Source organism: Oryctolagus cuniculus, chromosome 3 (genome assembly GCF_051225735.1).
Source record: "Oryctolagus cuniculus isolate XC-2025 breed Fujian yellow rabbit chromosome 3, ASM5122573v1, whole genome shotgun sequence".
Taxonomy (NCBI): Eukaryota; Metazoa; Chordata; class Mammalia; order Lagomorpha; family Leporidae; genus Oryctolagus; species Oryctolagus cuniculus.
The window spans coordinates 163,873,371-163,897,507 of record NC_142869.1 but is presented as its reverse complement, the minus strand read 5'-3'; the positions used below and the strand labels follow the sequence as shown (position 1 = coordinate 163,897,507).

Below are 24,137 nucleotides of genomic sequence, written 5' to 3'. Positions count from 1 at the left end.
GTGAATCTACATCAGTCAGATATCCAAATTGAAGTATTTTCTCCAACATCCTTGTGACTTCTCCAGCTGGGAAAGTGAGGTCACTCGTGAAGGGACAGGACTCAGAGCAGTGGGGTGCCCTGAAGAGCTATGATTAGGGAATGATGGAGGGAAGCAGCGGGTCAGCAAAACCAAGATGATGTAAAGAGGAGACTGCACGGGCTGGATTTGGCTGCAGGAGGTGCTGCTGGCAAGTGCTGGGAGACAGGCTGGCTCTTGGTGAAATGCCAGGAACCAAGTGGAAGCCACGGTTATTGTGAAGGATCGAGCACTAAAGAGGCATTGTTCAGGAAGCACCCAGGAAATTGCAGACTTTGATGAAGGGAGCTAAAGGGAGCTTGGAGAGGTGGCACCGAGGTCTTGAGCCTGAGCTAGCGGCAGTGGTGCCTGAGGTGGCCCTGGGGACAGCAGGATGAGGAGAATCGCCCTTCTCTGGGAGCAGCCCTGGGGATGGCAGGATGAGGAGGCTGCTTGCAGCTCTGCTGATATGGACGGCCTGGAGGACCAAGTCATGGTGACTGCCCATCAGAAAGTGAAAGGGAAAAGCAGTCAGAGTTCAGGAGAAGGGTCAGGGTTGGAGGTGAGAATCTGAGAGCCAACTGTAGCCCAGGGAAGGTAGGGATTCAAAGTGTGTAGAATAGAAAGCACATATCTTCCACCCCCAGCTACATACCCTCAAAGCAAGCCATGTTACTTACAAACAAGGTAAAATTCTGCATCAGTGGAGACAGAGATACCCAAGCACACCTCACCCTATCTCCACCATGCTTGCTCGCAAGCACATAAGTCAGTGTGGCAACACAGGGAGAAACCTAGATCTGACTTCTTTCTGAAGCCAAGTTCAAGTTGGGGCGTCCACAAAGACCTCCATGGACTTGCAGTGACCAAGTCAGGAAACAGTTGTTGGTGAGGCAGTAAAACAAAAATCCGTGCAGGAGTGCATTTTGCATTTTGGTCTTCCCACAACAGGCCTCCCCACCCACCTCCTTTCTCTCACCCTCAGCTCCTCTCCCACCCTCTGCCCCCACCCCCGGGGCTTTCCCCGCACTCCCTTACCTAAAATTCCCAGATACACTCTTTGGTAATATCTTCGCTGTCTGCCAGTAGGGTGCCGCTTCGATCAGCTCGCATGTAGAAGCCGTTGGGTGCCAGCACGGTGAGCAAGTTGCTTCCCTGAAGCTCTATACAGAAGTTGAGGGCAAACTTTCCCCAGGGGCGAAAGGTGCCAAAGGATGTGATTGACCAGAAGGAACCACCTTGTGCTGGGAGAGAGGAGCTCGGGTTGGTGGGCTGCTTGGTGGGCTGTCCTCCAGCAGTCCTGACTCCCAGGGGCCTCCTGGAGCCATGCCACCCTCCCGGGGCCCCCACCCCTGCCTGTGCCGGTACAGCCCTCTGTGGAGACACAGTGGGGCCAGAAGGGATTCCAGTAGTTTCTGTCCTGTCCACCCACTCTGGGGTCTTGAGATGTGAGAACAAGCACCAATCTTGTTTTCCCTTTTATGATGTAAGATGAGCAGGCCCTGAAGTGTGAGCTGGGGCTAAGACAGGGCTGCACTGTGAGGGGAAGGGGAGCCACTCACCCTGGAAGTGGTAGATGCCGTGGCGGCAGGGGAGGAGGTGAATGCAGTCGGGCTGGTCCAGATTGCACTGCAAGAGGTCGTGCTCCGGCGAGGAGCCCACGTACCCGTACCGACCTCGCAACACCAGGAAAGGCCGGTTGGTAAATCGAATGGCCAGTTCCTCGTTTGGGCCTGAAAGGAATTGGAAGGGATTATTGAGGTATTCTCCAGAAGCAAGCAGGAGGAAGAACACTCATTGCAGAAGGGTGTTGTCAAGATTCTAACTTTTCTTAATACGCAAAGAGTTGTGTACTAATTTTTTTAGAGGCAGAGAGAGAGAGAGAGAGAGAGAGAGAGATGGATCCCATCTGCTAGTTCACTGTTCAAATACCTACAGAGTGCCAGGAATTCAATCCAGGTCTCCCAAAACATGGGTGGCAGTAACCCAGTTACTGGAGCCATCACCCCTGCCTCCCCAGGTCTGCATTACCAGGAAGCTGGAGTCAGGAGCAGAGTCAGGTGTTGCATTCTGGTATGGGTTGTGGGATCTTAACCATTAAACCCTAGGCCCACCCTAACATTTTAACTTTTTTAAAATTGATTTATTTGACAGATAGAGTTAGACAGTGAGAGAGAGAGAGACAGAGAGAAAGGTTTTTCTTCTTTGGTTCACCCCCAAATGGCCACTATGGCTGGTGCTACGCCAATCCAAAGCCAGGAGCCAGGTGCTTCCTCCTGTTCTCCCATGTGGGTGCAGGGCCCAAGCACCTGGGCCATCCTCCACTGCCTTCCTGGGCCACAGCAGAGAGCTGGACTGGAAGAGGAGCAACCAGGACTAGAACCCGGCACCAAGTGAGCCATAGCACCGGACCCCTAACATTTTAACATTTAATGAACATTTGCTATACTCCAGGTCTTATACTAACTGCTTGTGAGACATTTGTGAGAGCACTTAACACAGTGGGGGGCACATGACATTTCAGTAATATTAAATCTTTTGTGATGTGTTAATCTCCTTAATCCATGTAACAACTCCATGAAGTAGTGGGGCAGATATCTCTAGTTCTCCCGACAGTGAAACTGAGGCTTAAAGAGGTAGTTTGCTCAAGGAGAGAGCAAGTACACAAACCCAAATCTTCTGACTCTCTCTCTCTTTTTTTAATATTTATTTTATTTTATTTGAAAGGCAGAGTTACAGAGAGAGGGAGAGACAGAGAGAAAAAGAGATCCGTCATCGCCAGTTCACTCCTCTAATGGCCACAATGGCCAGGGCTGAGCCAGGTCGAAGCCAGGAGCCAGGAGCTTCTTCTGGGTCTCCCATCTGGGTGCAGGGGCTCAAGCAGTTGTCCCATCCTCTCCTGATTTCCCAGTGCATTGGCAGGGAGCTGGATTGAAAGTGGGGCAGCCAGGATTCGAACTGGCACCCATACGGTATGCCAGTGCTGCAGGCAGCAAGCAGCTTAACCTGCTACACCACAACCCTGGCCCCGTTTTTCTTTCTTTCTTTTTTTCTTAAACCCTTATTTCAGCCCCCTCTGAAAGCGTCCCTGACTTGGCTCACCTGGGATAGTGGCATTGGCCATCAGAAGGCCATTGGCTGCAATGCCCAGGAAGCGCCCGTTGGAGGACTGCAGGATGATCTTGCCGCAGTTCCAGTGCACACGGAAGAAAGTGTCCGACTCCATTGGGTGCCCATCAGCCATCACTGTCCTGTGGCGCCTCTGGAAGAGGAATGAAGATTGACTTCCTCATCTTTCTCCCCGTCATTTTCATTATTAGAGCTTCTCTCCACATCCCACCTCCCCATCTTGTTCATTCTTCAAGAATGTGCTTTATGCTTTCTGATCATTTTTGGAGAATGTTCTTAGGCCTCAGCTTCCTACTTCCCCTGAGTCCAGCTTATTATGGAGAGAAATGAACCTTAGCCCTGACCACAAGATAATTTTGAAATGGATCATAAACATACAAGTATAAGCTAAATCATAAACCATCTAGAAGAAAACAGAAATTCTTCACAACTTTGTTGTAGGCAATGATTTCTTGGGATAAAAAAAAGTAGTAACCATTTAAAAAAATGGACAAATTGGACTTCTGAAACTAAAAATTTGCTTCTCAAAAGACACCATTAAGCAGGTGAAAATGCAACACAATCACACACACACACACACACACACATACACACTGGGAAAGAATGTTTACCAGGCATGTATTTGGTAAAGGACTTGAACTTAGAACATACAAGGAACTAATCAATCATAAGACAAACAACTCAGTGACAAATGGGGAAAAGATTTGGACAGACATCTTACAAGAGAAAATATATGAAGAGCCAAAAAAGCTCATGAAAAGCTACTAAAAATGACAAAAGACAAGATAAATGCAAATTAAAGTTACAGTAAGATACAATCATATATATCCATTAGAGTGACTAACATTAAAAATACATACCATGACAAGTGTAGGGGAAGACAAGGAGCAATTAGAACCCTCATATATCACTGGCAAGAGCATAAAATTATATAGTCACTTTAGAAAACTGACATTTTATTATAACGTTAAACTCACATCTAACATATGACCTAGGAATTCTACCCCTTGGTATTCACCAAAGGTAAAGGAAAATATAGACTAACAAAAAGACTTGTACATGAATGTTCATAACAACTTTATTCATAATAAAACTTTATTCATAGCAATAGCACAAAAAACCCAGATGTTGATCAGTAAGTCAATGGATAAATATTGTTTATGTTTAAAAAGGGCATTATAATACTTAAGTATTATATGAACACTGGTATACATAATAGTAAGTATTTTAGAACACTACTCATCAATGAAAAGGAATAAACACTGATACATACAATGTCAAGGATGCATCTTAAAAGCATTATACTAAGCAAAAGAAGCATTAATACTGTCCATACCCTGTGATTCCATGTATCTGAAATTCTAGAGTGGACTGATGTAATCCATCAGACAGAACACAGATTAGTGATAGCAGGGAATCAGAGATGGAGGAAAACTGATTATAAATGGGCAAGAAGGAATTTCTGTGGAGACGGAAACATTTTGTAAGTTGGTCTGCTTGTGGCATGGTTGCATGAGTGTATGCATTTGTCAAAATGCACTCAATTTCACACGTAAAAGGGTGCACTATATGCATACAATTGCCATACATAGTATATACATAGTATCTTTACAACATACAGTCATCCCCTGATATCCATAAAACATTGGTTCCAGAACCCCACACTCCACTACCCCATGGATATCAAAATCCATGGATGCTCAAGTCCCTTGGATAAAATGGAGTAGTGTTTGCACATAATCCGCATGTTCTCCACTGTACTTTATCCTCTGCAGATTATTTATAGCACCATATACGATGTGAATGCTATGGAAATGGTTGTTATACTGCATTGTTTTTTTTTTTTTTAATTTTTGACAGGCAGAGTGGACAGTGAGAGAGAGAGACAGAGAGAGAAAGGTCTTCCTTTTTGCCGTTGGTTCACCTTCCAATGGCCGCCGCTGCAGCCGGCGCACCGCGCTGATCCGATGGCAGGATCCAGGATCCAGGTGTTTTTCCTGGTCTCCCATGGGGTGCAGGGCCCAAGCACCTGGGCCATCCTCCACTGCACTCCCTGGCCATAGCAGAGAGCTGGCCTGGAAGAGGGGCAACCGGGACAGAATCCGGCGCCCCAACCGGGACTAGAACCCAGTGTGCCGGCGCCGCAAGGTGGAGGATTAGCCTATTGAGCCACGGCGCCGGCTCTATACTGCATTGTTTAGGGAATAATTATAAGAATAAAAGCCTGTACCTGTTCAGTACGGGCAGAACCATCACAGGCTAGCTAACATTTTGAATGCACAATGGTTGAACCCACCAATATGGAGTCCACAAATACAGAGGGCCAACTGTACATAATTAATGTATAATATATGTGTATTATAAAAAACATAATGTATCTAAATTACAGGCTTCAATAGTTTTTTTTTTTTTTTTTTTTTAAAGTATGAGGCCACTGGGTGACAATGGAGGGTTTTGGACAAGGACCTCCACAGCTCACCTCATTATCTAATCTCCTACCCTTGAAGAAGGAGAAAGTATGTCTGGAGAGGGAGAGCTCAGAGCTTAAGGTTTCTCTTGCACAGAAGGCCAAGGTCTCACCTGGGCTAGGTAGTAGCCATTGGCTGAACGAAGCTGCAAGGTGGGGCTCTCGCTGTCACATTCAAACTGGAACAAGGACATTGAGGTCAAGCGCTCAGAGGCAGCACACACCTCAGCATCTGGAGAGCAAGCACACGTCAGAGCGAGCCCGAGTCTGTCCTCGCCCTCAGTTCCAGCCCATCCTCCATGCTTCTTCCCTGGGACTCCTTTCCTTTCCTTCCTCAACCTTCTTCAAATGTATTGGACCATAGTAATCTGGGGAAGACCCAGGCTGCTTTCCCCTAAAGCCTGTATCCCTACTGCTTTTTTTTTTTTCTAAATTAAATTATTTATTTGAAAGTCAGAGTTATACACACACACACACACAGAGAGAGAGAGAGAGAGAGAGAGAATCTTCCATCTGCTGATTCACTCCCCACTTGGCCACAATGGCTGGGGCTGGTCCAGGCCAAAGCCAGAAGCCAAGAGCTTCTTCTGGGTCTCCGACATGGGTGCATGGGTCCAAGGACTTGGGCCATCTTTTGCTGCCCTTCCAAAGCCACCAGCAGGGAGTTGGATTGGGAATAGAGGAACTGGGAATGGAATCGGTGCCCATATAGGATGCTGGCATCACAGGCAGTGACTACTACATACTACACCATGATGCTGGCCCTCCATATCCCCACTTTTCTATCTTTCTCCCCTGTGAACCCTAGGATTCTCTTTAGTAGTAGGTTTAGAAATCCTTGATGATCCCAGACACACTTTTCTCTTCTCTACAACTGGCCCTCCCTCCCTCTGTGGCTGTGCTGGGCCCAGAACTTGCCATAGATGACTGAGATGAACCTTCGAGTCTTTGATCTGAGGCTGACCCAGGCTGGGCAGCGCTGTAGGATGAACCACTCCTCGCCCCTCAGGGGATTGGAGCCCAGTCCTAGAAGCAGATGCGTGCCCTGTGGGTATAACGTGCCTCCTTCTCCATCACACAGGGCTACAAGGCCTCCAGGGCGCACTTGCATGTGAAAAGCTGTCTGCGACGAGGGCTGGGTGACTAGGCGGTCTACGTGGGACAAGAAGTGGTGTGTCGATGTCTCCAAGTGGTAGCATCCCTCTTGGAAATGCAAGAGGAACCCACATTCCTCCAGGCAAGGGATTGTTGCATCCACCCAGATGCGGCCCACTGTAGGGTCAGCCCGGGCATAGGTGTTGCTGGTGGGGTTGTAGAGGATCACGTGGACATGCAGAGCTGGCCGGGGTGTCCACATGTGGTATGCCGAGAGGACCCGGGAGTTGCAGAACACGTCCTCGCCGTTGGACTCCAGGTAGCGGCCAGAGATGATGCACTGGAGGGTCCACTTGCCGTTCCGGTGGAAGCGCAGTAGGAAGCAGCCATGGTGGCTGCTCCTCGGCCGGCCATGGCACACAGTGCCGTCTGTCTCACACAGCAGGTAGAGGCCCTGCAAGCTCTTCAGGCGTACCACGGCCTGTGTCTCGTGCTCATTGCTCACCAGGAGCTCCCAGGTCTGGGGCCATTGTGGGGGAGAAGAGGAAAATCAGTGTTGCCCCGTGACTGCACCGAGGAACCCTGCCACCCTCACCCGGGCCAATTGCCTTCCCTTCCACATCAGCCCTGGGGTCTCCCAACCAAGAGAGGGGTCAAAAGGTCTCTGGGCCTCTCCACCACTGGAGACATAGGGAGAGGTTTTGGGTGCTCACCTCTTCCAGCTAACAGGCCAGCCCCCACCCCCCACCCCTGCCCTTTGATACCTCATTTTCTAAGAAATGTTCTGGCTTGAGTCGCTTTTCCTCCCATTGCTGCCTTGGATTGCAGGCTCAGCCAATCAATCCATCTCCAAGGGCCACCAAGCCAACTTGGCTGGAGCAGACCTAAGCTCTAAGAGGCAGGGCCCCAGGCTCCAGGCATGAAGATGGGAGCATCAGATAGTCGGGATGTAACTGGTTTAGCTGTGGTCAACCTTGTTAGGAACAAGAGGACTCTCTCCTGCCTTACTCTGAAACCATCCCAGAGGGGCCTAGGGCCTCTAGAAGGAACCCATTCTCAAAGCTCAACATAGGCCTTGCACTGACTCCCCTGGTCCAACTTTCCCCAGGTGCCCACAGTTCTGCCTTCTAGCCTCGGCTCTCCATCTCTCTGTGATGACAAAGCCGCCCTGTGCTGGGGTGCAGGGTAGGGAGCAGCCAGAGCAGGACAAGGCAGCAAGGCCAAGGTTGAGGCTTCCTCTGTGGAATAGATAGGTTTATAGAGGGCAGTTCAAGCAATGGAGACTTGTGAGCCAAAGCCTGGAAGAGAAAGGTCTTGGGCTGACAGTGGCAGAGGCAAGGAAAATGATCAGGTTGTGAGTGTAGCTCCACTGCCACACACACACTCACACTCACACTCACACACACACACACACACACGGGAGAGCTTGGCCATGCCAAAAATTGGTTCCGGTTCCAAGTTCATCTTGTTACCTGTCGCCTGCCCAAAGTCTTCGCAGTAGCAGTAACTGAGTTCTTGTAAGCCTCATAGGTGAGGTAAGTTCCTGCCCAGTTGATGAGCCCAACCCTTAGGTCCTCGGCCTTGGGGTGTCTGTGTATCCACTCCACCTTATCCATGGGGCCAGCCCCACGGGTGATGACGCTGTCCAGCCCACCCTTCCCCCCAGTGTTGAGGTTTCACAGGCCATAGGGCCTGCAATAAGGCCTAGAGTACCCACCAGAAGACGTCCCCAGGGGGAACTTCCCAACCAGGGGCTGGCCTGGGGCCTGGCACCTCTGTGACCCGGGGGCATTGTGACTGTGAGGGCTGCCTCTTGTCCCAAGAAAAGGTGCTGGTCCAGCAACATCAGTCCATGACCCAGGGAAACAGGGTCCAGAGCCTCCAGTATTCGTCTCCCTATGCCACTCTGGGCACTGAGGTAGGCTGAGCTAAGACCATGAATGAGAACTGTAACCTGTGACACTAGGCGGGTCCCTCCTTTTCCTTACCTCTTTCTCCTGTTGATAGCAGGATAGAAATCAACCTCTTTCCTCCCTAAGAAGTGGGTTCTGTTGGCTCCTTTGTAGCTCAAGTATTTTTTAAAATTCAAGATATCCAGGAAATATCTATCAGCCATTATGGCCCTTGAGGGGATGAGGTTAAAATGTCTCAGAAGTCGCTTTGTGGAGAGTGGGGAAACCCTAGCTGGAGGATTGAAGTGTTCAGGCTGATGAGAGGGCTGGCTCAGGATCAGGGTGAGGGCCTTGGTGGCGAGAAGACCCTCCTCCCCAGGCCCAGAGGCACTGCTGCTGGGCAGGACAGGCACCCGCTGGACAGCCGGAGCTGCCTGCCTTTCCTCGCCCACGTAGCCCATGTGTAATTGCTTCTGGAACTCTTCCCCCTGCAAAGCTCACAAAGGGAACCCAGTCCAGAACTTGGGGAAACGGATACCAGGAAGGCAGAAGAGAGGAAGGCAAAAAAGAAATGGTGGTGGAGATGATGGGTTTAAGTTTGCTGAGAGTCAATGGGAAACGGATAGAGCCAACCCCATTTGGAGAACAGCCCACAACGCTGGTTCCTTGTGATCGCTTTCCCTTTCACCATAGCTGGGAGTCTCCCCAGGTAGAAAGTCCCAGAGGCGTGCAGCAGGGGCCCTGCAATCCCCAGGTGCCACCAGTATTTTGTAAAAGAAGGCTAACAGACTAGTAGTGCCAGAATCATCTGGGTAATTACATTTTTTTTTACATTTAAAAAATACACTTGGCATGAACCTTTCTAAAAAGCTTTATTTATTTATTTGAAAGGCAGAGTGACAGAGAAGGAGAGTCAGTGAGAGAGACTTATCTTCCACCTGCTGCTTCATTCTCCAGATGTCCACAACAGTTTTTGCTGGACCAGGCTGAAGCCATGAACCTAGAACTCCATCTAGGTCTCCCATGCGGATGGCATGGACCCAAGTACTTGGCCGTCATCTGTTGTGTTCCCAGGCACATTGGCAGGAAGCTGGACTGGAAGCAGAGTAACAGGACTCAAACCAGCACTCCCATATGTGATGCATGGTTCATCCTCCAAATGCTCACAACTAGGACAGGGCCAGGCTGAAGCCAGGAACAATGAACTCAATTCAGGTTTCCTCAATTCAGGGACTCAACTATTTGAGCCATCACTATTGCCTCCCAGGGTCTATGTAGCAACAAGCTGAAATTGTGGACACACAGAACACTCCTCCTTGGGTAATTTCTTTAAAAAGATTTATTTGAAAGGCAGAGTCACAGTGAGAGATGGAGATACACACACACACACATGCGTGCACGCGCGTGTGCACACACACACACAGTTATCTTCCATTCACTGGTCCACACCCCAAATGGCCACAACAGCCAAGGCTGGGCCAGAGTGAGCCAAAGCCAGGAATGTGGAACTCCCTCTGCTTCTCCCATGTGGGAGGCAGGAGCCCAAGCAGTTGGGCTGTCTTCTACTGCTTTTCCCAGGTGCATTAGCAGAGAGCTGGATTGGAAGTGGAGAAGCTGGGACTTGAACTGGTTGCTCATATGGGATCCCAGCACTGCAGCTGGTGGTTTAACCTGCTGTACACCAGCCCCCTCTTGAGTAATTTTTAAGATTCATGTTTTCTGGGCTGGTATTGTGGCATAGTAGGCTAAGCCTCCCCCTGCAGTGCCAACATCCTAAATGGGTGCTCGTTCATGTCCTGGCTGCTGCACTTCTAATCCAAGTCTCTGTTGATGGCCTGGGAAGGCAGTAGAAGATGCTCCAAGTCCTTGGGCCCCTGCACCTGCGTGGGAGACCTGAAAGAAGCTCCTGGCTTCAGACTGGTCCAGCTCCAGCCATTGTGTCCATTTGGGGAGTGAACCATCAGATGGGAAGACTTCTCTCTAAGTTTCTCCCTGTCTGTTTGTAAATCTGCCTCTCAAATTAAAAAGAAAAAAGAAAAGAAAGAGAAAAGAAAAGAAAGAAAGAAAAAGAGATTCATGTTGTTGTTGGGTCTCATACCAGTCCTGACAAATCCCCTTTTCTGAGGTGTGCTTCAGGACCTGTGTATTTAATGCACATTTTCTTCCCCTCAAGTTTAATGTGCAAAAAAGCAGTCATTAAGAACTACCGTTCTGTGGCCAGTGCTGTGGCTCACTTGGTTAATCCTCCGCCTGCGGCTCCAGCATCCCATATGGGCGCTGAGTTCTAGTCCTGGTTGCTCCTCTTCCAGTCCAGCTCTCTGCTGCGGCCTGGGAGGGCAGTGGAGGATGGCCCAAGTGCTTGGGCCCCTGTACCCACATGGGAGACTGGGAAGAAGCACCTGGCTCCCAGCTTGGGATCAGCACAGCGCCGGCCGTAGCAGCCATTTGGGGAGTGAACCAACGGAAGGAAAACCTTTCTCTCTCTCACTGTCTATAGCTCTACCTGTCAAATAAATAAATAAAGAAAGAAAGAAAGAAAGAAAGAACTACCATTCTAAGTAGCTAGCAGAAGGACAGGAAGTAGAGGTATGTGTTTTAAGCAACCATGAAGGCAGATCTTCGTGCCCTCAGCAAAGGCTTCTGGGTATTGGAGAGGCAATGAGATTTCCTCCACTCAATACCCTACAGTATTCCTGTCCAAGAATAAGGGGAGAGAAGTTAGGTCAGACAAGGGTGTGTGGGTATACGGGGGTTGTTGTGGCTTTGAAACTCCTTTGAGGTCTCTTTGCACCCAGTAACCCAGCTCCTGCTCCTAGACTACAGACGACACCACGTACAAACCACAGCAAATTTATTACTCAATATCCAGTGCCACACCATAGCACCACCCGGAGCCCTCACCTTCCCCCCAACCTGGCCCCAAGGGTACACCCGAAACAGAAACAAAACAAAACAAACAAACAAAAAACAAAAGTAAACCCAGATCCCTGCTCCTCCTTTGGAAGAGGGGGCCTTGGCCAGGAAGCTCTTCCCCAGGCCCGAGCAGGCAGGAGAGGGGACCCCTCTGTGCCCGGAGAGCGAGGCTCCAGGCTCCACGACAGAGAGAACATGCAGGCAGGAGCAGGAACAAGGGGCCTGTGTCTGTGGGGGAGGAAAGAAGGAGGGAAGGGCACTGCCTGAGGAGTCCGGGCGTCTGGTCACCCCCGGGATGCACGCGGGAGCTTCCGGGAAGCAGGGGCCTGCCCCTGGCTGGTTAGCGCTTCGACAGCTCATGAGACAGCCAGTCCAGCCCATCATACAGGCCCGTGCCCTGGGTGGCACAGGTGGCCTGCACGTACCACTGTAAGGGGGAAGAAAGGAGAGAGGTCAGCGGCAGGGTGCCTGTGACGCCCCAGGGACGGGCAGGATGTGGAGCAAGGGGGTTGGGCTCTCACCGTGCGGCTTCGCAAGTGCTGGAGCCCCAGCTTGTCGGTGAGCTCGCTCACGGGCATGGCATTGGGCATGTCCTGCTTATTGGCAAACACCAGCAGCACGGCGTCCCGCAGCTCATCTTCTTGTAGCTGAGAGCAGAGGACAGAGGAGGAACCCGTGGGCCCGTGGGGGCCCCAAGCTCTCTCTTCCCTCCTGCCCTCTTTGCGGGAAAAACATACTATCGTATGATTCCAAATGGAAAGAGCAAGAGCATAAGGGGACGCTTAGAAGCCCTCTTTCCCCACCCTCTCCTCAGGGCTGGGTGTAAAGGCATGGGACTCAGGTAAGTCAGCCTTATCCCGAACCTGGTAAGACACACAACATATCGGAGCGCATAAAAAGAAAGTCGGGTTCCTGGCCCTCCCTCCCCCACCCCCCACTACCCCGGACAGCTCCACCGGGCACTCCTGACTTCCACACTAACACAGGCATCTGTGTCCCCAAGCTGGGGGGCTCAGGGACCCCGGATCCTCACCATCTTCTGAAGCTCATCCGCCGATTCCTGTACCCGCTCCCGGTCATTACTGTCCACCACGAAGATGAGGCCCTGAGGGGCGGGGCAGAGAGCAGGAGAGGGAGGGAACGCACTCAGTCCCACCTGGAGTCTGGTCTGGCCCTTCCTCCTTGGTCTGGCCCTTTCTCCCAACCCACCTCTGTCAACCCTTCTCAGCAACTAGTAACTTCCGCCCCGCACAAATCCTGACATAAACTAGTGGCAGCACTGCAAAGGATCCAGCTTCTGTCCCAGGCACCGACCCGCGATGGGAGTGGGATCGCTCAGTGTGGCCCTGGGATCGCGTAGCGTGGCCCCGGGGAACCCTGCCTCTCTGCACAAGTGTCAGGTGGCTAAGTTTCAGAAAATGAATGAGGCAGACTGGGATGGATGCGCTGCGGCTAGCCAGTCCAAGCGGGTCAAACTGGGGAAGGGGCTCTTCCTAGCTCGCTGGCGTAGCCCGGACTTTCTCCGTCTCTCCAACTCCCACTCGCCCACCCACCCCGCACCCGCCCCCAGCCCACTCCACCTGAGTGTTCTGGAAGTAGTGCCGCCACAGGGGCCGAATCTTGTCCTGGCCTCCCACGTCCCAGACTGTGAAACAGATATTCTTGTATTCTACTGTTTCCACATTGAAGCCTGCAGATCATTGGGGGAAAAAAATACGAGAAAAAGTTCTGAAAGGAAGAAACTCACTAGAACTACTTGGATCTCAGCAGGGACACAAAACCAAAAGGCGATCAGTGAACAAGGCCCGAGGGAACGGGACCCCAAGGGACCCAGCAGTCAAGCGGCGGGGGGTGGGGGGCGGGCCTGGGTCACCACCCCGCCCCGACACCATCCCACACGCAGAGACACCCTGACCCACTTCTCAGGTAGCCGGCTTGGTTTCAGGGTGAGCTCCAGATAAGGGCCCGAGGCAGGACACCAGATGAGCAGACCCTGAGAAGGCCCGGCACGGCCTCTCCCGCGTCGCCCCCACGCTCACCTATGGTGGGGATGGTGGTGACAATCTCCCCCAACTTGAGTTTGTACAGGATTGTGGTCTTGCCGGCTGCATCCAAGCCAACTGCAACGGGGAAGAGTACAGGGATGGAGGCGGGAGCGAGGGGGCCCCCTAGAGACCGGGGAGCCGAGAGCCCGGGCCAGCGGGCGGTGACGGGCGGAGGGCGCGAGCGCCTGCAGGTGCGCGCCGCTCCCCACCTTCGGGCCTGGAGGGCAGTCGGGGTGCGTGCGCCAACTCCTGCCCCCAAAGTGGGCCGGGGGCGTGAGAGGCCTGGGCGGCCAGGGACATGCGAGGAAGGCCGCGCTCCTTTTAAAAGTCGTCTCCAAGGGCGGAATCCTCCCTTCTTCCCAGCCGGGCTGGGGCGGAGGGAGCAGCACCCACCCAGGCCGGCAGCTCGGGGTCTCGGGCCTCGGGGCTGGCGCTGCAGGCCAGGACCCGCTCGAGCGCAGGGGCCCCCAGTGCGTTAGGCGGTGGCAGTGGGGGAGGACTCCGGGTCAGAGACCCAGGTGGGCCGGGCTGCAGGGACGCGGGGGCAGGAGGGCTGCGCCGCGGCCGGCGCCCTGGTCCGGGCCGCTGGGTCGATCTGCCTCACCCATGAGGATCCGCATCTGCTTCTTCCCGAAGATCCGCGAAAAGAGCGCGGACACGGTGAGGCCCATGGCGGGGCCCGGGGGCGGGGGCGCGGGCACGGACGCGGGGTGCGGGCTGGAACCGGCCGGCCGCGGGGGGATGGGGCTCAACAGCAGCAGGAGGAGGCGCCGCCGCCGCCGCCGCCTCCGCGCGTCCCGGCCCGCGCGACGTCACCGCAGGCCCGCCCCGCCGGGCCCCGCCCCCAGCCCGCGACTCCGGGAGGAACCGAACCCGAGCGGGGCTCCGCAGCCTGGCCGGGGCGCGCGGGCCTGGGGCTCGCGTGTTTCCAGCGCGCTGTCAGGCCTGTGGCGCTGTCAGCCCGAGCGCCGATAGGGAAAGGTTTGGTCGCTCCACCGCGGGCCTCCGGCCCACCCTCGAATCGCTGCATCCAGCTCGCTCTGGGCACCGGTGTCGCTCTCTGGGGGCTTCGGCCTTTTCTATGCATTCCCCCCCCCCCCCTCCACTCCGGGCGCCCGCTGAGGGATTTTGCGCGTAGTAGGTGGTTTGGAAGCCGTGGGAGGAGCGCACGGGAGTGGACGAGGAAGTTGCCCAAGCGCCGGCCTTAAACCTGCTTCACACCTCCGCAGACCGTAGGACCCGTGGATGCGTCCCGGTCTTGGCCAGGCTCTCCGGGACCACTGGAGGACTCCACCTTCGCCACAGCCCTCCCCCGGAACACCGCCTCGCCCTCTGGGACCAGGCAGCCTCTATCTGCGGACCTGGATTATGGATGCACACCCACCCCGGGGGCTGTGTGAAGACCTTGCCTCCCTAGACCCTAAGAGCTTCCTATGTAATTTTCCCTCTCGTTTTTAGCATCTGAGGACAACAGTAAGCTAGGAGTTAATTAACTTCTTCCGTGGTGGGGGCTGGGTCAGTGCCAGACAGGTGCTTTGGGGTTGAACTGGGCTGATAGGTTGCTCAGCGGAGCAAGGGCAGGCGTTTTGGCTCCTCTGCATTCCCAGTGGACTTTTGTGATCAGTGGTTTATGGACTAGAGTGGAGCTGAGCTAGGAACCAGGAAACCTTCATCCATGTAGTCACTCATTCAACAGCTGTTGGGTGTCTACTATGTTCCGGCACTGTTTCAGGGCGTAGTTCAAATCCCAGTTCTTCTAGTTTTCAGGATTTGGCTTCAATGATCCTTATCATTTTCTCTATAGAAGGAGACTTGCATTTGTCCTAATTAATAGTTGTCCTGGCCGGCGCCGTGGCTCAATAGGCTAATCCTCCACCTTGCGGTGCCGGCACACCGGGTTCTAGTCCCGGTCAGGGCGCCGGATTCTGTCCCGGTTGCCCCTCTTCCAGGCCAGCTCTCTGCTATGGCCAGGGAGTGCAGTGGAGGATGGCCCAGGTGCTTGGGCCCTGCACCCCATGGGAGACCAGGAAAAGCACCTGGATCCTGGCTCCTGCCATCGGATCAGCGCGGTGCGCCGGCTGCAGCAGCGGCCATTGGAGGGTGAACCAAAGGCAAAGGAAGACCTTTCTCTCTGTCTCTCTCTCTCACTGTCCACTCTGCCTGTCAAAAATAAAAAAAATAAAAAAAATAAAAAAAAATAAAAAAAATTAATAGTTGTCCTAACAAACAGGAGATAATATAACTGATGGCTTTGTGCAGCGCAGGCTGGGTCTGATTAGATCTCCCTGGGCTGTCCTGGCTTGACCTTGAACCTGTAATGAGAACAGACTTTGGGAACCAGGTATCAGTGAGTGCATGACCATTTTTTTTTTTTCCCCACTGCTTTCCCAGGCCATAGCAGAGAGCTAGATCAGAAGAGGAGCAGCTGGGACTAGAACCAGCACGCATATGGGACCCTGCAGGTAGAGCCTTAGCCCACTATGCCACAGCACTGGCCCCATGACTGTTTTTTATGACTTACATTCCTAAGAAGGCTTTTCCAAGGTTGAAAAGTACATTTAAAAGAGGCCCAATGTAATAACACAACTGGTGGTCGCCAAGTCCGATCAGTTCCAGGTCTTTAGCTCTTTAATCTTCTTTCTCTGCATCTCTTTTGTCACTGCCCTGTGTCATTACCACCTCTTCCCCATGAAAGCCTCTTCACACTGTCATGGGAGGAGATTAATGTTTTCAAAGAAAGATTTATTTTTATTTACTTGAAAGGCAGAGTAGAGGGGGGAAGTGGGAGGGAAGGAGGGAGAGGAAGGGAGGGAGGGAGGAGGGATAGAGAGAGAGAGAGATCTCCCATCTGTTGGTTCACTCCTCAGATGGCTGCAATGGCTGGGGCTGGGCCAGGACAAAGCTAGGAGTACTCCATCTGAGCCGGCGCCGTGGCTCAACAGGCTAATCCTCTGCCTTGCGGCGCCGGCACACCGGGTTCTAGTCCCGGTCGGGGCGCCGGATTCTGTCCTGGTTGCCCCTCTTCCAGGCCAGCTCTCTGCTGTGGCCAGGGAGTGCAGTGGAGGATGGCCCAGGTGCTTGTGCCCTGCACCCCATGGGAGACCAGGAGAAGTACCTGGCTCCTGCCATCGGATCAGTGCGGTGCGCCAGCTGCAGCGCGCCGGCCGCGGCAGCCATTGGAGGGTGAACCAAAGGCAAAGGAAGACCTTTCTCTCTGTCTCTCTCACTGTCCACTCTGACTGTCAAAAAACAAAACAAAACAAAACAAAAGACAAAACAAAAAACAAAAACAAACCTCTATCTGGTGGCAGGGGCCTAGGTACTTGGGCCATCTTCCGCTCTGCTTTTCCCAGCACATTAGCAGGCAGCTGGATTGGAAGTGGAGCAGCCAGGACTATAATCAGCACTCATATGGGATGCCGGCACTGAAGATGGCTGCTTAGCCCAACGTCCCACCAGCTGGCCCTATCATAGGAGTCTTGATAATGTTTGATAATGCCTTGCTCTTCAGCTTAAAGTCCTCTCATTTAATACTACCTATGATAAAATCTAAATGCCTTTGGTTGGGTTGTCACCTACTGTTGTCACCTCCACATGTCCTCAGCTACTGCCTTGAAGATGGCTCTTCAAGGTGAGTCAGACACTGATGCCCCAGAGCTTGATGGAACTTTCCCACCTGCCCCAAGTGCTGGTTTCCTTTGTCCCTGCTTGTCTTTCAAATTCCAGAGGTTTCCCTGAGAGCCCTCTGTGCATTCCCTAGACAGGGCTCCCGTCTCTTCCCTTGCATTTTGAATATACCCACTCGTCCTGGTATGATAGCAGGACTTCTTTGCATGTCTGTTTTCTCACTTGATTCTGAGTTCCTTTTTTATTTTTTTTTAAATTTATTTTATTTGAAAGAGTTACGGGGCCAGCGCTGTGGCTCACTAGGTTAATCCTCCGCCTGTGGTGCCGGCATCCCATATGGGTGCCGGTTCTAGTCCCAGTTGCTCCTCTTCCAGTCCAGCTCTCTGCTGTGGCCTGGGGAAGCAGTGGAGGCTAGCCCTGGCTCCTGGCTTCGGATGGGCACAGCTCTGTCCATCATAGCCATTTGGGAAGTGAACCAATGGAAGGAAGACCTTTCTCTCTGTCCCTCTCTCACTGTCTGTAATTCTGCCAAATAAAAAAAGAGAGAGAGAGAGAGAGGTAGAGACAAGGAGAGAGAGGTCTTCCATCCACTGGTTTACTCCCCACATGGCCACAATGGCTGGAGCTGGGCTGATGAGAAGCCAGGAGCCAGGAACTTTTCCTGGGTCTCCCACGTGAGTGTGGGCACATTAGCAGGGAGCTGGATCTCAAGTGGAGCAGCCAGGATTCTAATGGGCAGCATCACCTGCTATGCCACAGCGCCGCCCCTTACTTTACCTCTGTGCCTTATGTCCCATCTGTAAAACAGTGCTAATGTATCTGCACAGGAGAATAAATAGCAAAATCCTGCTTCCTGCCTTCCTTTCTTCGAAAGGCGAAGTGACCTAGAGGGAGAGACAGAGAAGGGAAAGATTTTTCCATCTGCTGCTTCACTCCCCAAATGCCTGCAACAGCCAGGAACCAGTCAGACCAAAGCCAGGAGCCAGGAACTCTTATCCAGGTCTCAGGGACCCAGCGACCTGGGCTACTTTCTGCTGCCTTCCAGAAGGGCATTAGCAGGAAACTGGGTGGTAAGCGAAGAAGCGGGGACTCAACCTGCACTCACATAGTGGATGCGGGTATCCCAAGCGGCCGCTTAAGCTTCTGTGCCCCAATGCCCGCCCATAAATAACAATTTTCTTGTGAGGTTCCCGGCGTATAGTTCGCATTCAGGATGAACCTCATGGCGGCAGGGTGTCCTCTATCAATATTCGTTGACTAAACTCAACGGAACTATGGTAAGGTGCCATGTGCATTCCATAGGCCAGCTAGGTGCCACGTGCCGTGTTAGGAAGGGCTGCAGTGTTCGTAGCCCTAACTGGAACATTTATTGTTGGCCTTTAGGGACACAGGTCCTGAGCCCCAAGTCCTTGTTGCTGGACGCATGGGTCACTGGAGTGTTTGTTAAGAATGCAGTGCAACGTCGCCCCCTGTCGGTCGCGGATCGCAGCCCAAGGGCAAACCAACTGCGCTCTCTGGTCCTCAACTTCCTTTCCTTCGCTCTCCGCAAGCCCCGGCCCCCGCGGTTCCCGGCGGCACTTCTCCGGGGCCGGCTCCCACCCACAGTTAAAGGAGCCCCGCCCACCTCGCGGCCGGTAGGGGCGGAGCCTAGGGCGACGCGCTGGCGTCACTTCCTGCGGACCCGGAAGCTCTGTGGTCGGCCGGTTGCGGTAGTTAAGAAGTCGAGATGGAGCCACCCGCGGCATAAACCTGTAGCCAACCGTGGGCCGAGGGGGCCGGCCGGGGCCGGGCCGATGAGGCCCGGAGGAGCGGAGAGGGCGGAGCAGCTTCGAGGCTAGCGCGGGCGCTCCCAGGCCGGGAGCTCCTGTCGCGCCAGCGTCGCCCCGCCTCCAGGAGCGGACCCGCTCCCGCCCCCCTGGCCTCTGTCCGGCGGCCCCGCCACCCCGCATCCGGGCTTGGACACCTCTGTGGAGCAGCTGTGCGGCCGCGGCGGGACAACCTTTTCCTCGTCGCCTGCTGGCTCCGCCCGCGTCGTCTCGTCGCTCTCCTGGACTGCTGGAACGCTGACGTGGAGCAGCTCGGTCACAGCCCCCATGGAGAAGTTTGGGATGAATTTTGGGGGCGGCCCGAGCAAGAAGGACCTGCTGGAAACCATCGAGTCTCAGAAGAAGCAGCTCCTCCAGTACCAGGCCAGGCTCAAGGACGTGGTCCGCGCCTACAAAAGCTTGCTGAAGGAGAAGGAGGCGCTGGAGGCCAGCATCAAGGTGCTGTCGGTATCCCACGAGGCGGATGTGGGCCTCGCAGGTGTCCAGCCTCCAGGCCTCACCTTCTCTGACTCTGTGGATGACCGGTGCTCCACTCACAGCGAGGATAGCACCGGCACCGCCACCAGCCTGGACACTGCGGCCAGTCTGAGCAGCATCAAGGGTGAGTTTGGGGTAGAAGATGACAGACCGGCCCGCGGACCACCGCCTGCGAAGTCGGAAGAGGCCAGTGGGTCGGAGAGCGGCGTTAGCAGCAGCAGTGGGGATGGGCCGTTTGCAGGTGGGGAGGTGGACAAGAGGTTGCACCAGCTGAAGACTCAGCTGGCTACTTTGACCAGCTCTTTGGCTACAGTCACCCAGGAGAAGTCCCGCATGGAGGCTTCTTACCTGGCCGACAAGAAGAAGATGAAACAGGACCTAGAGGATGCCAATAAGAAGGCGGAAGAGGAGAGGGGCCGCCTGGAGGGAGAATTGAAGGGGCTGCAGGAGCAGATAGCCGAAACCAAAGCCCGGCTGATCACGCAGCAGCATGATAGGGCCCAGGAGCAGAGTGACCATGCCCTGATGCTCCGGGAGCTCCAGAAGCTGCTGCAGGAGGAGAGGACCCAGCGTCAGGACCTGGAGCTTCGGCTGGAAGAGACGCGGGAAGCCCTGGCCGGGCGGGCCTATGCAGCCGAGCAGATGGAAGGCTTCGAACTGCAGACCAAGCAGCTGAGCCGGCAGGTGGAGGAGCTGAAAGGTGAACTGCAGGCCATCCGAGAGGAGAAGAATCGACCGGACCCCCGGCTCCAAGAGCTTCAGGAAGAGGCCGCTCGCCTCAAGAGCCATTTCCAGGCTCAGCTGCAGCAGGAAATGAGAAAGGTAATTATCCTCATCTCCTTCACATATCCGTCATTTCGCTTGAAGTGCGAGATAAAAGGGGTTTTCTTTTTCCCTCCTCCTTTGGTACTTAGAACTAAGTGGCTGCACTGTTATTTTTGCTGCTACTTGAAAAGTTGCACCAGGGAGCCCTGGAAAAGCCTTTCCTGCGGTGGTGTTGACCAGCTCCTGGGAGTGTGCTTGCAACAGGATGTGGAGTTTCCGAGCCTAGGCTGGGTCGGAGCCAGGCCCCTCTGAGCTGCTGGGCGTTGGCACTGTACCAGCTGCTCTCCGAGCTGCCATCGAGCGGCCGCTGTGCAGTGAAAGAGCGAGTGTGTGCCTGTAGCTGTGTACCCATGGGCAGGGTAGCTGAAGGCAGCTAGAGGGATTTTCCCAGAAGAAATAAACCATGGTAATTGCTTTCTGTCAAGGTTTGTCTGTCATGACAGTGTCTGCTGTCCAGGTGGAGGGAGATCCAACTCAGTTTTGTACTTCCAGGAATAGAGAAAGAGAAAAGCAAAGTCCTGTAATTTCATGATAGGGTTCGGGGTGAGGTGACATATGATAGACAGCAAAGCTGGGTGTGAGCTGATAGGAGAAAGTGGAAGCGCTAAAGCAGAGTGACAGCAGGTGTGCAGAGGTGCTTCATATCGTTTGAGATGATATGTATTTGGGGGCAGAACCCAAGCAGGTAGAGGAACTTCTGTTGGATCCTGCATCAACGGAAAAATCCCCAAACGCTCCCCTCGGTCGCCCTCCTCCCCGGACACACGCACACAAAGTTTGCCATGGGGCTTTGTGACTTTTCTGACCGTATTCTGGTCTTGTCTTTGGCAGACAGCCCTTGCGGAAGATCAGCTCCGCCAGCAGTCTCAGGTGGAAGAGCAGAGGGTGGCGTCCCTGGAGAATCAGATATCTGAGGTGTCTGAGCTGCTGGGCACGTACGAGAAGGCAAAGCAGAAGGACCAGCTGGCCATCCAGAAGCTGAAGGAGCGCGTTCTGCAGCTGGACCTGGAGAACAAGACCCTGGCCCTGGCAGCCTCCAGCCGGTCCCCTCTAGACAGCCACGGGGAGGAGTCCAGCCTGGACGTCAACGTCCTCAGGGATAAGATGGAGAAGCTGAAGAGGCTGCTGCAGGTGGCCGCCAGGAAGAGCCAGGTGACCCTGGATGTGGAGAAGCTCTGTGACCTGGACACGGTGGGCAGCTCAGATGCCACTGATGGGGAGAAGGCTTCTGCGCTCTACTACCAGCAGGAGCTGAAGCAGCTGAAGGAAGAATTCGAACGGTATAAGATGAGGGCCCAGGTTGTCCTCAAGAGCAAGAACGCCAAAGATGGCAACGTGGCGAAGGAGCTGGAGGCCGCCCAGGAGCAGCTTGCTGAGCTGAAGGAGAAGTACATCTCCCTGCGGCTGTCGTGTGAGGAGCTGGAGCGGCAGCACCAGGGGGAGGCAGAGGCCTGGAAGCAGGAGCTGGCCCGGCTGCAGCAGCTGCACCGGCACGAGCTGGAGCGCAGCCGGCTGGACTTCAGGGACCGCACGCTGAAACTGGAGGAGGAGCTGCACAAGCAGCGGGACCGGGCCCTGGCCGTGCTGGCCGAGAAGGACCTGGAGCTGGAGCAGCTGCGCGCCGTGGCCTTGTCTTCTGGGCTGCCAGGGCGCAGAAGCCCGGTGGGGGCCGGGGCTCCTGGGGACCCCGCCGACCCATCTGCCCCAGATAGCCTGACCCAAGCACTGCAGCTTGCTGCGGGCAACGAGCCCACGTTCTTCCTGTACGCCGAGCAGTTGGCCCGCAAGGAGGTGGAGATCACGTCGCTGAAGAAGCAGAAACACAGGCTGGAGGTGGAGGTGCATCAGCTGCAGGACCGGCTGCTGGAAGAGGGGGAGCGACACCGCGAGGAGGTGGGAGCCCTGCAGAGCCACATTGAAAAGAATACCAGGGACCAGAGCAGGGAGGGCGCCAACCTGGAGTACCTCAAGAACATCATCTACCGCTTCCTGACCTTGCCCGACAGCCTGGGCCGCCAGCAGACGCTCACGGCCATCCTGACTATCTTGCACTTCAGTCCAGAGGAGAAACAAGCAATAATGCGGCTCCCAGCCAGCGGTAGCTGGTGGCCCTCTGGCAAGAGATGATACCGTTTTCACTAACTCTTGACATTTCTGTGCCTCTCTTATGTGGGAAGGGGCAGGCTCTGGTTTCTACTGCTGCTTCCCTCCCATTCTCATCCGTGTCTTTACTGTGTTGAACTGGGAGGACTCTTCAGTGTGGGGCGGGGTCTTCTGCCAAATGCCGTTAATGCTGCTTTGCCCCGGGGCCCTAGAGATCCTGGAGAGGTTGAGCTTCTGTTGGTGTGTATCTGAGGGGAAGAGGGAGGTAAGGTTAGGACTAAGAGTGCAAGAGTCAGGGAAGGGTGCGAATCTTTAAAATAAGATGTTTTTAAAAATACTATGCTCCTAGTTCAGAGCTAGGAGTGAATGTGACTCCAAAGGGAGATCAGTTAATTTCTAAACATGCACAGTGACAGTTTACTCGTCATCACATTCTGAATGTGGTCCACTGCTGCCCCAATTCTCTGGGGACCTAAAGCCAGTGTGGAAAGGGACCAGGAGTTTGGAAATGGTGACAGATTGCTAGTCCAAAGGGTCAATAATGATTTCATCTTGGAACTAGGAAGCTTGGTTTAGTAAGGGCCTAGGCACTGCCTTGGCAGTCTATGTAAAGTGACCTGCTTTTGGCCAGGGGAGGGTTAAAATAGATCTCTTGCTTGACCTGAGGTTGTGAGTGAATGACTTCACTGTCTTCTCAGTGTTGAACTTTCTTTAAGATATAAAATCCTAGCTTCTCAGTGGGGAGGGCATCCAAATGGTACACTCTGGTCCTGCCTGGATGCCAGGAGTTCACCCTGGGATTTGCTCCCAGCTGTTTCTGCCTCTGTGGGGAGAGGGAAAAGGAGGAGGGTTTGCAGTAGAAGATTCTGGAAGACTGTGGAGACCCTAGGAGGAAGTGATCGAAGTCCAGCTGAAGCTGGGCTGGGGTCCTTTCTGGCATGAGAGTCATGTAGTGCTGGTTATAAATAGATTAATCCTGCTCTTTAAGGAAAGACAACTTGTTATTTAGGCAGTCTAGAAAGCAGGTGCTCAGAAAACTCAATCCTCCCATTATTTCCTTTTCTCCCATTTCCTCTCCCTGGTTAAAAAGGTCTTAGCACCCTGAAGATTAATGCTTCGCCAATAACTGGACTAACAACGTCTCTTTCGCCGTGGTGGTCTGTTTTGTGGGGTTTTGGGTTGTAGAAGGCTTGGGTTGAATGTTCTGAATGGAAGGCTAGGTGACCTGGATTGTCCACAATGAGCAGGCTTTATGGAACAAAGGTGATATGTTCAAATCATAATAACAAACCATGGGATCATTAAACCTGAGTGACTACACTTACGTGTTTCCTTAATGGTATCTGTATCTGGACACATAGCGGGTGAGTGTAAATGGTGAATGAAAGACTGGAAATAGCGTTTCATTATATTAATCCATTAGTTTCAACACAAGGAGGAGTACCTCACACATGTCTTAACCTGGAATTGGGTGTGTATGTGTATGTGTGTGTCCAGCTACATTGGAAAAAGTTTCCTCATAGAGTGGGGGGCTTCAGACTCTAGAAGTGATCTGTTTATGAATGCATTAAAGTCAGGATTCTGGTATCCTGGAAAAGTGTCAGAGGACATCAAGCTGAACTATTAGTAATAGGCTTCCTTACTTCCCCACCTAGCTCCCTCTAAAGGTGAGGCATGTTAT

At 53.5% G+C, this 24,137-nt stretch overlaps 3 protein-coding genes across 3 annotated transcripts; 1 reads left to right on the top strand and 2 right to left on the bottom strand.

The window, feature by feature from the left end:
• Window positions 1–1,095: 1,095 nt before the first annotated feature.
• Window positions 1,096–8,364, bottom strand: FSCN3 (fascin actin-bundling protein 3). Its single transcript, NM_001171280.1, has 6 exons — window positions 8,221–8,364; window positions 6,572–7,268; window positions 5,767–5,885; window positions 3,160–3,319; window positions 1,620–1,790; window positions 1,096–1,301 (listed from the first exon to the last, which is right to left on the bottom strand). The coding sequence occupies exons 1-6, from the start codon at window positions 8,362–8,364 to the stop codon at window positions 1,096–1,098; spliced, it is 1,497 nt and encodes a 498-aa protein (NP_001164751.1).
• A 3,110-nt stretch (window positions 8,365–11,474) lies between these two features.
• Window positions 11,475–14,401, bottom strand: ARF5 (ARF GTPase 5). The gene is made up of 6 exons (XM_002712085.6): window positions 14,203–14,401; window positions 13,593–13,673; window positions 13,134–13,243; window positions 12,587–12,658; window positions 12,075–12,200; window positions 11,475–11,980 (listed from the first exon to the last, which is right to left on the bottom strand). Exons 1-6 carry the CDS (start codon window positions 14,267–14,269, stop codon window positions 11,894–11,896), a joined length of 543 nt encoding a protein of 180 aa, XP_002712131.1. The 5' UTR covers window positions 14,270–14,401; the 3' UTR covers window positions 11,475–11,893.
• A 4,917-nt stretch (window positions 14,402–19,318) lies between these two features.
• Window positions 19,319–22,480, top strand: GCC1 (GRIP and coiled-coil domain containing 1). The gene is made up of 2 exons (NM_001171279.1): window positions 19,319–20,350; window positions 21,185–22,480. The coding sequence occupies exons 1-2, from the start codon at window positions 19,319–19,321 to the stop codon at window positions 22,478–22,480; spliced, it is 2,328 nt and encodes a 775-aa protein (NP_001164750.1).
• The last annotated feature ends 1,657 nt before the right edge of the window (window positions 22,481–24,137 follow it).

Bases quoted from the DNA above. Each gene is read 5' to 3' on its own strand.
- FSCN3 (NM_001171280.1), bottom strand. From the start codon at position 8,364: ATGGATAAGGTGGAGTGGATACACAGACACCCCAAGGCCGAGGACCTA. The intron at 3,320-5,766 runs GTGAGACCTTGG...TTCCTCTTCCAG, and splicing joins ATGGCTACTACCTAGCCCAG to AGGCGCCACAGGACAGTGAT. The intron at 1,302-1,619 runs GTGAGTGGCTCC...CCTCTCTCCCAG, and splicing joins CGGCATCTACCACTTCCAGG to CACAAGGTGGTTCCTTCTGG.
- ARF5 (XM_002712085.6), bottom strand. From the start codon at position 14,269: ATGGGCCTCACCGTGTCCGCGCTCTTTTCGCGGATCTTCGGGAAGAAG. The intron at 13,674-14,202 runs GTGAGGCAGATC...TCCCCGTTGCAG, and splicing joins GCAGATGCGGATCCTCATGG to TTGGCTTGGATGCAGCCGGC. The intron at 12,201-12,586 runs GTGAGGATCCGG...CTCTGCTCTCAG, and splicing joins CGGATGAGCTTCAGAAGATG to CTACAAGAAGATGAGCTGCG.
- GCC1 (NM_001171279.1), top strand. From the start codon at position 19,319: ATGGAGAAGTTTGGGATGAATTTTGGGGGCGGCCCGAGCAAGAAGGAC. The intron at 20,351-21,184 runs GTAATTATCCTC...TGTCTTTGGCAG, and splicing joins TGCAGCAGGAAATGAGAAAG to ACAGCCCTTGCGGAAGATCA.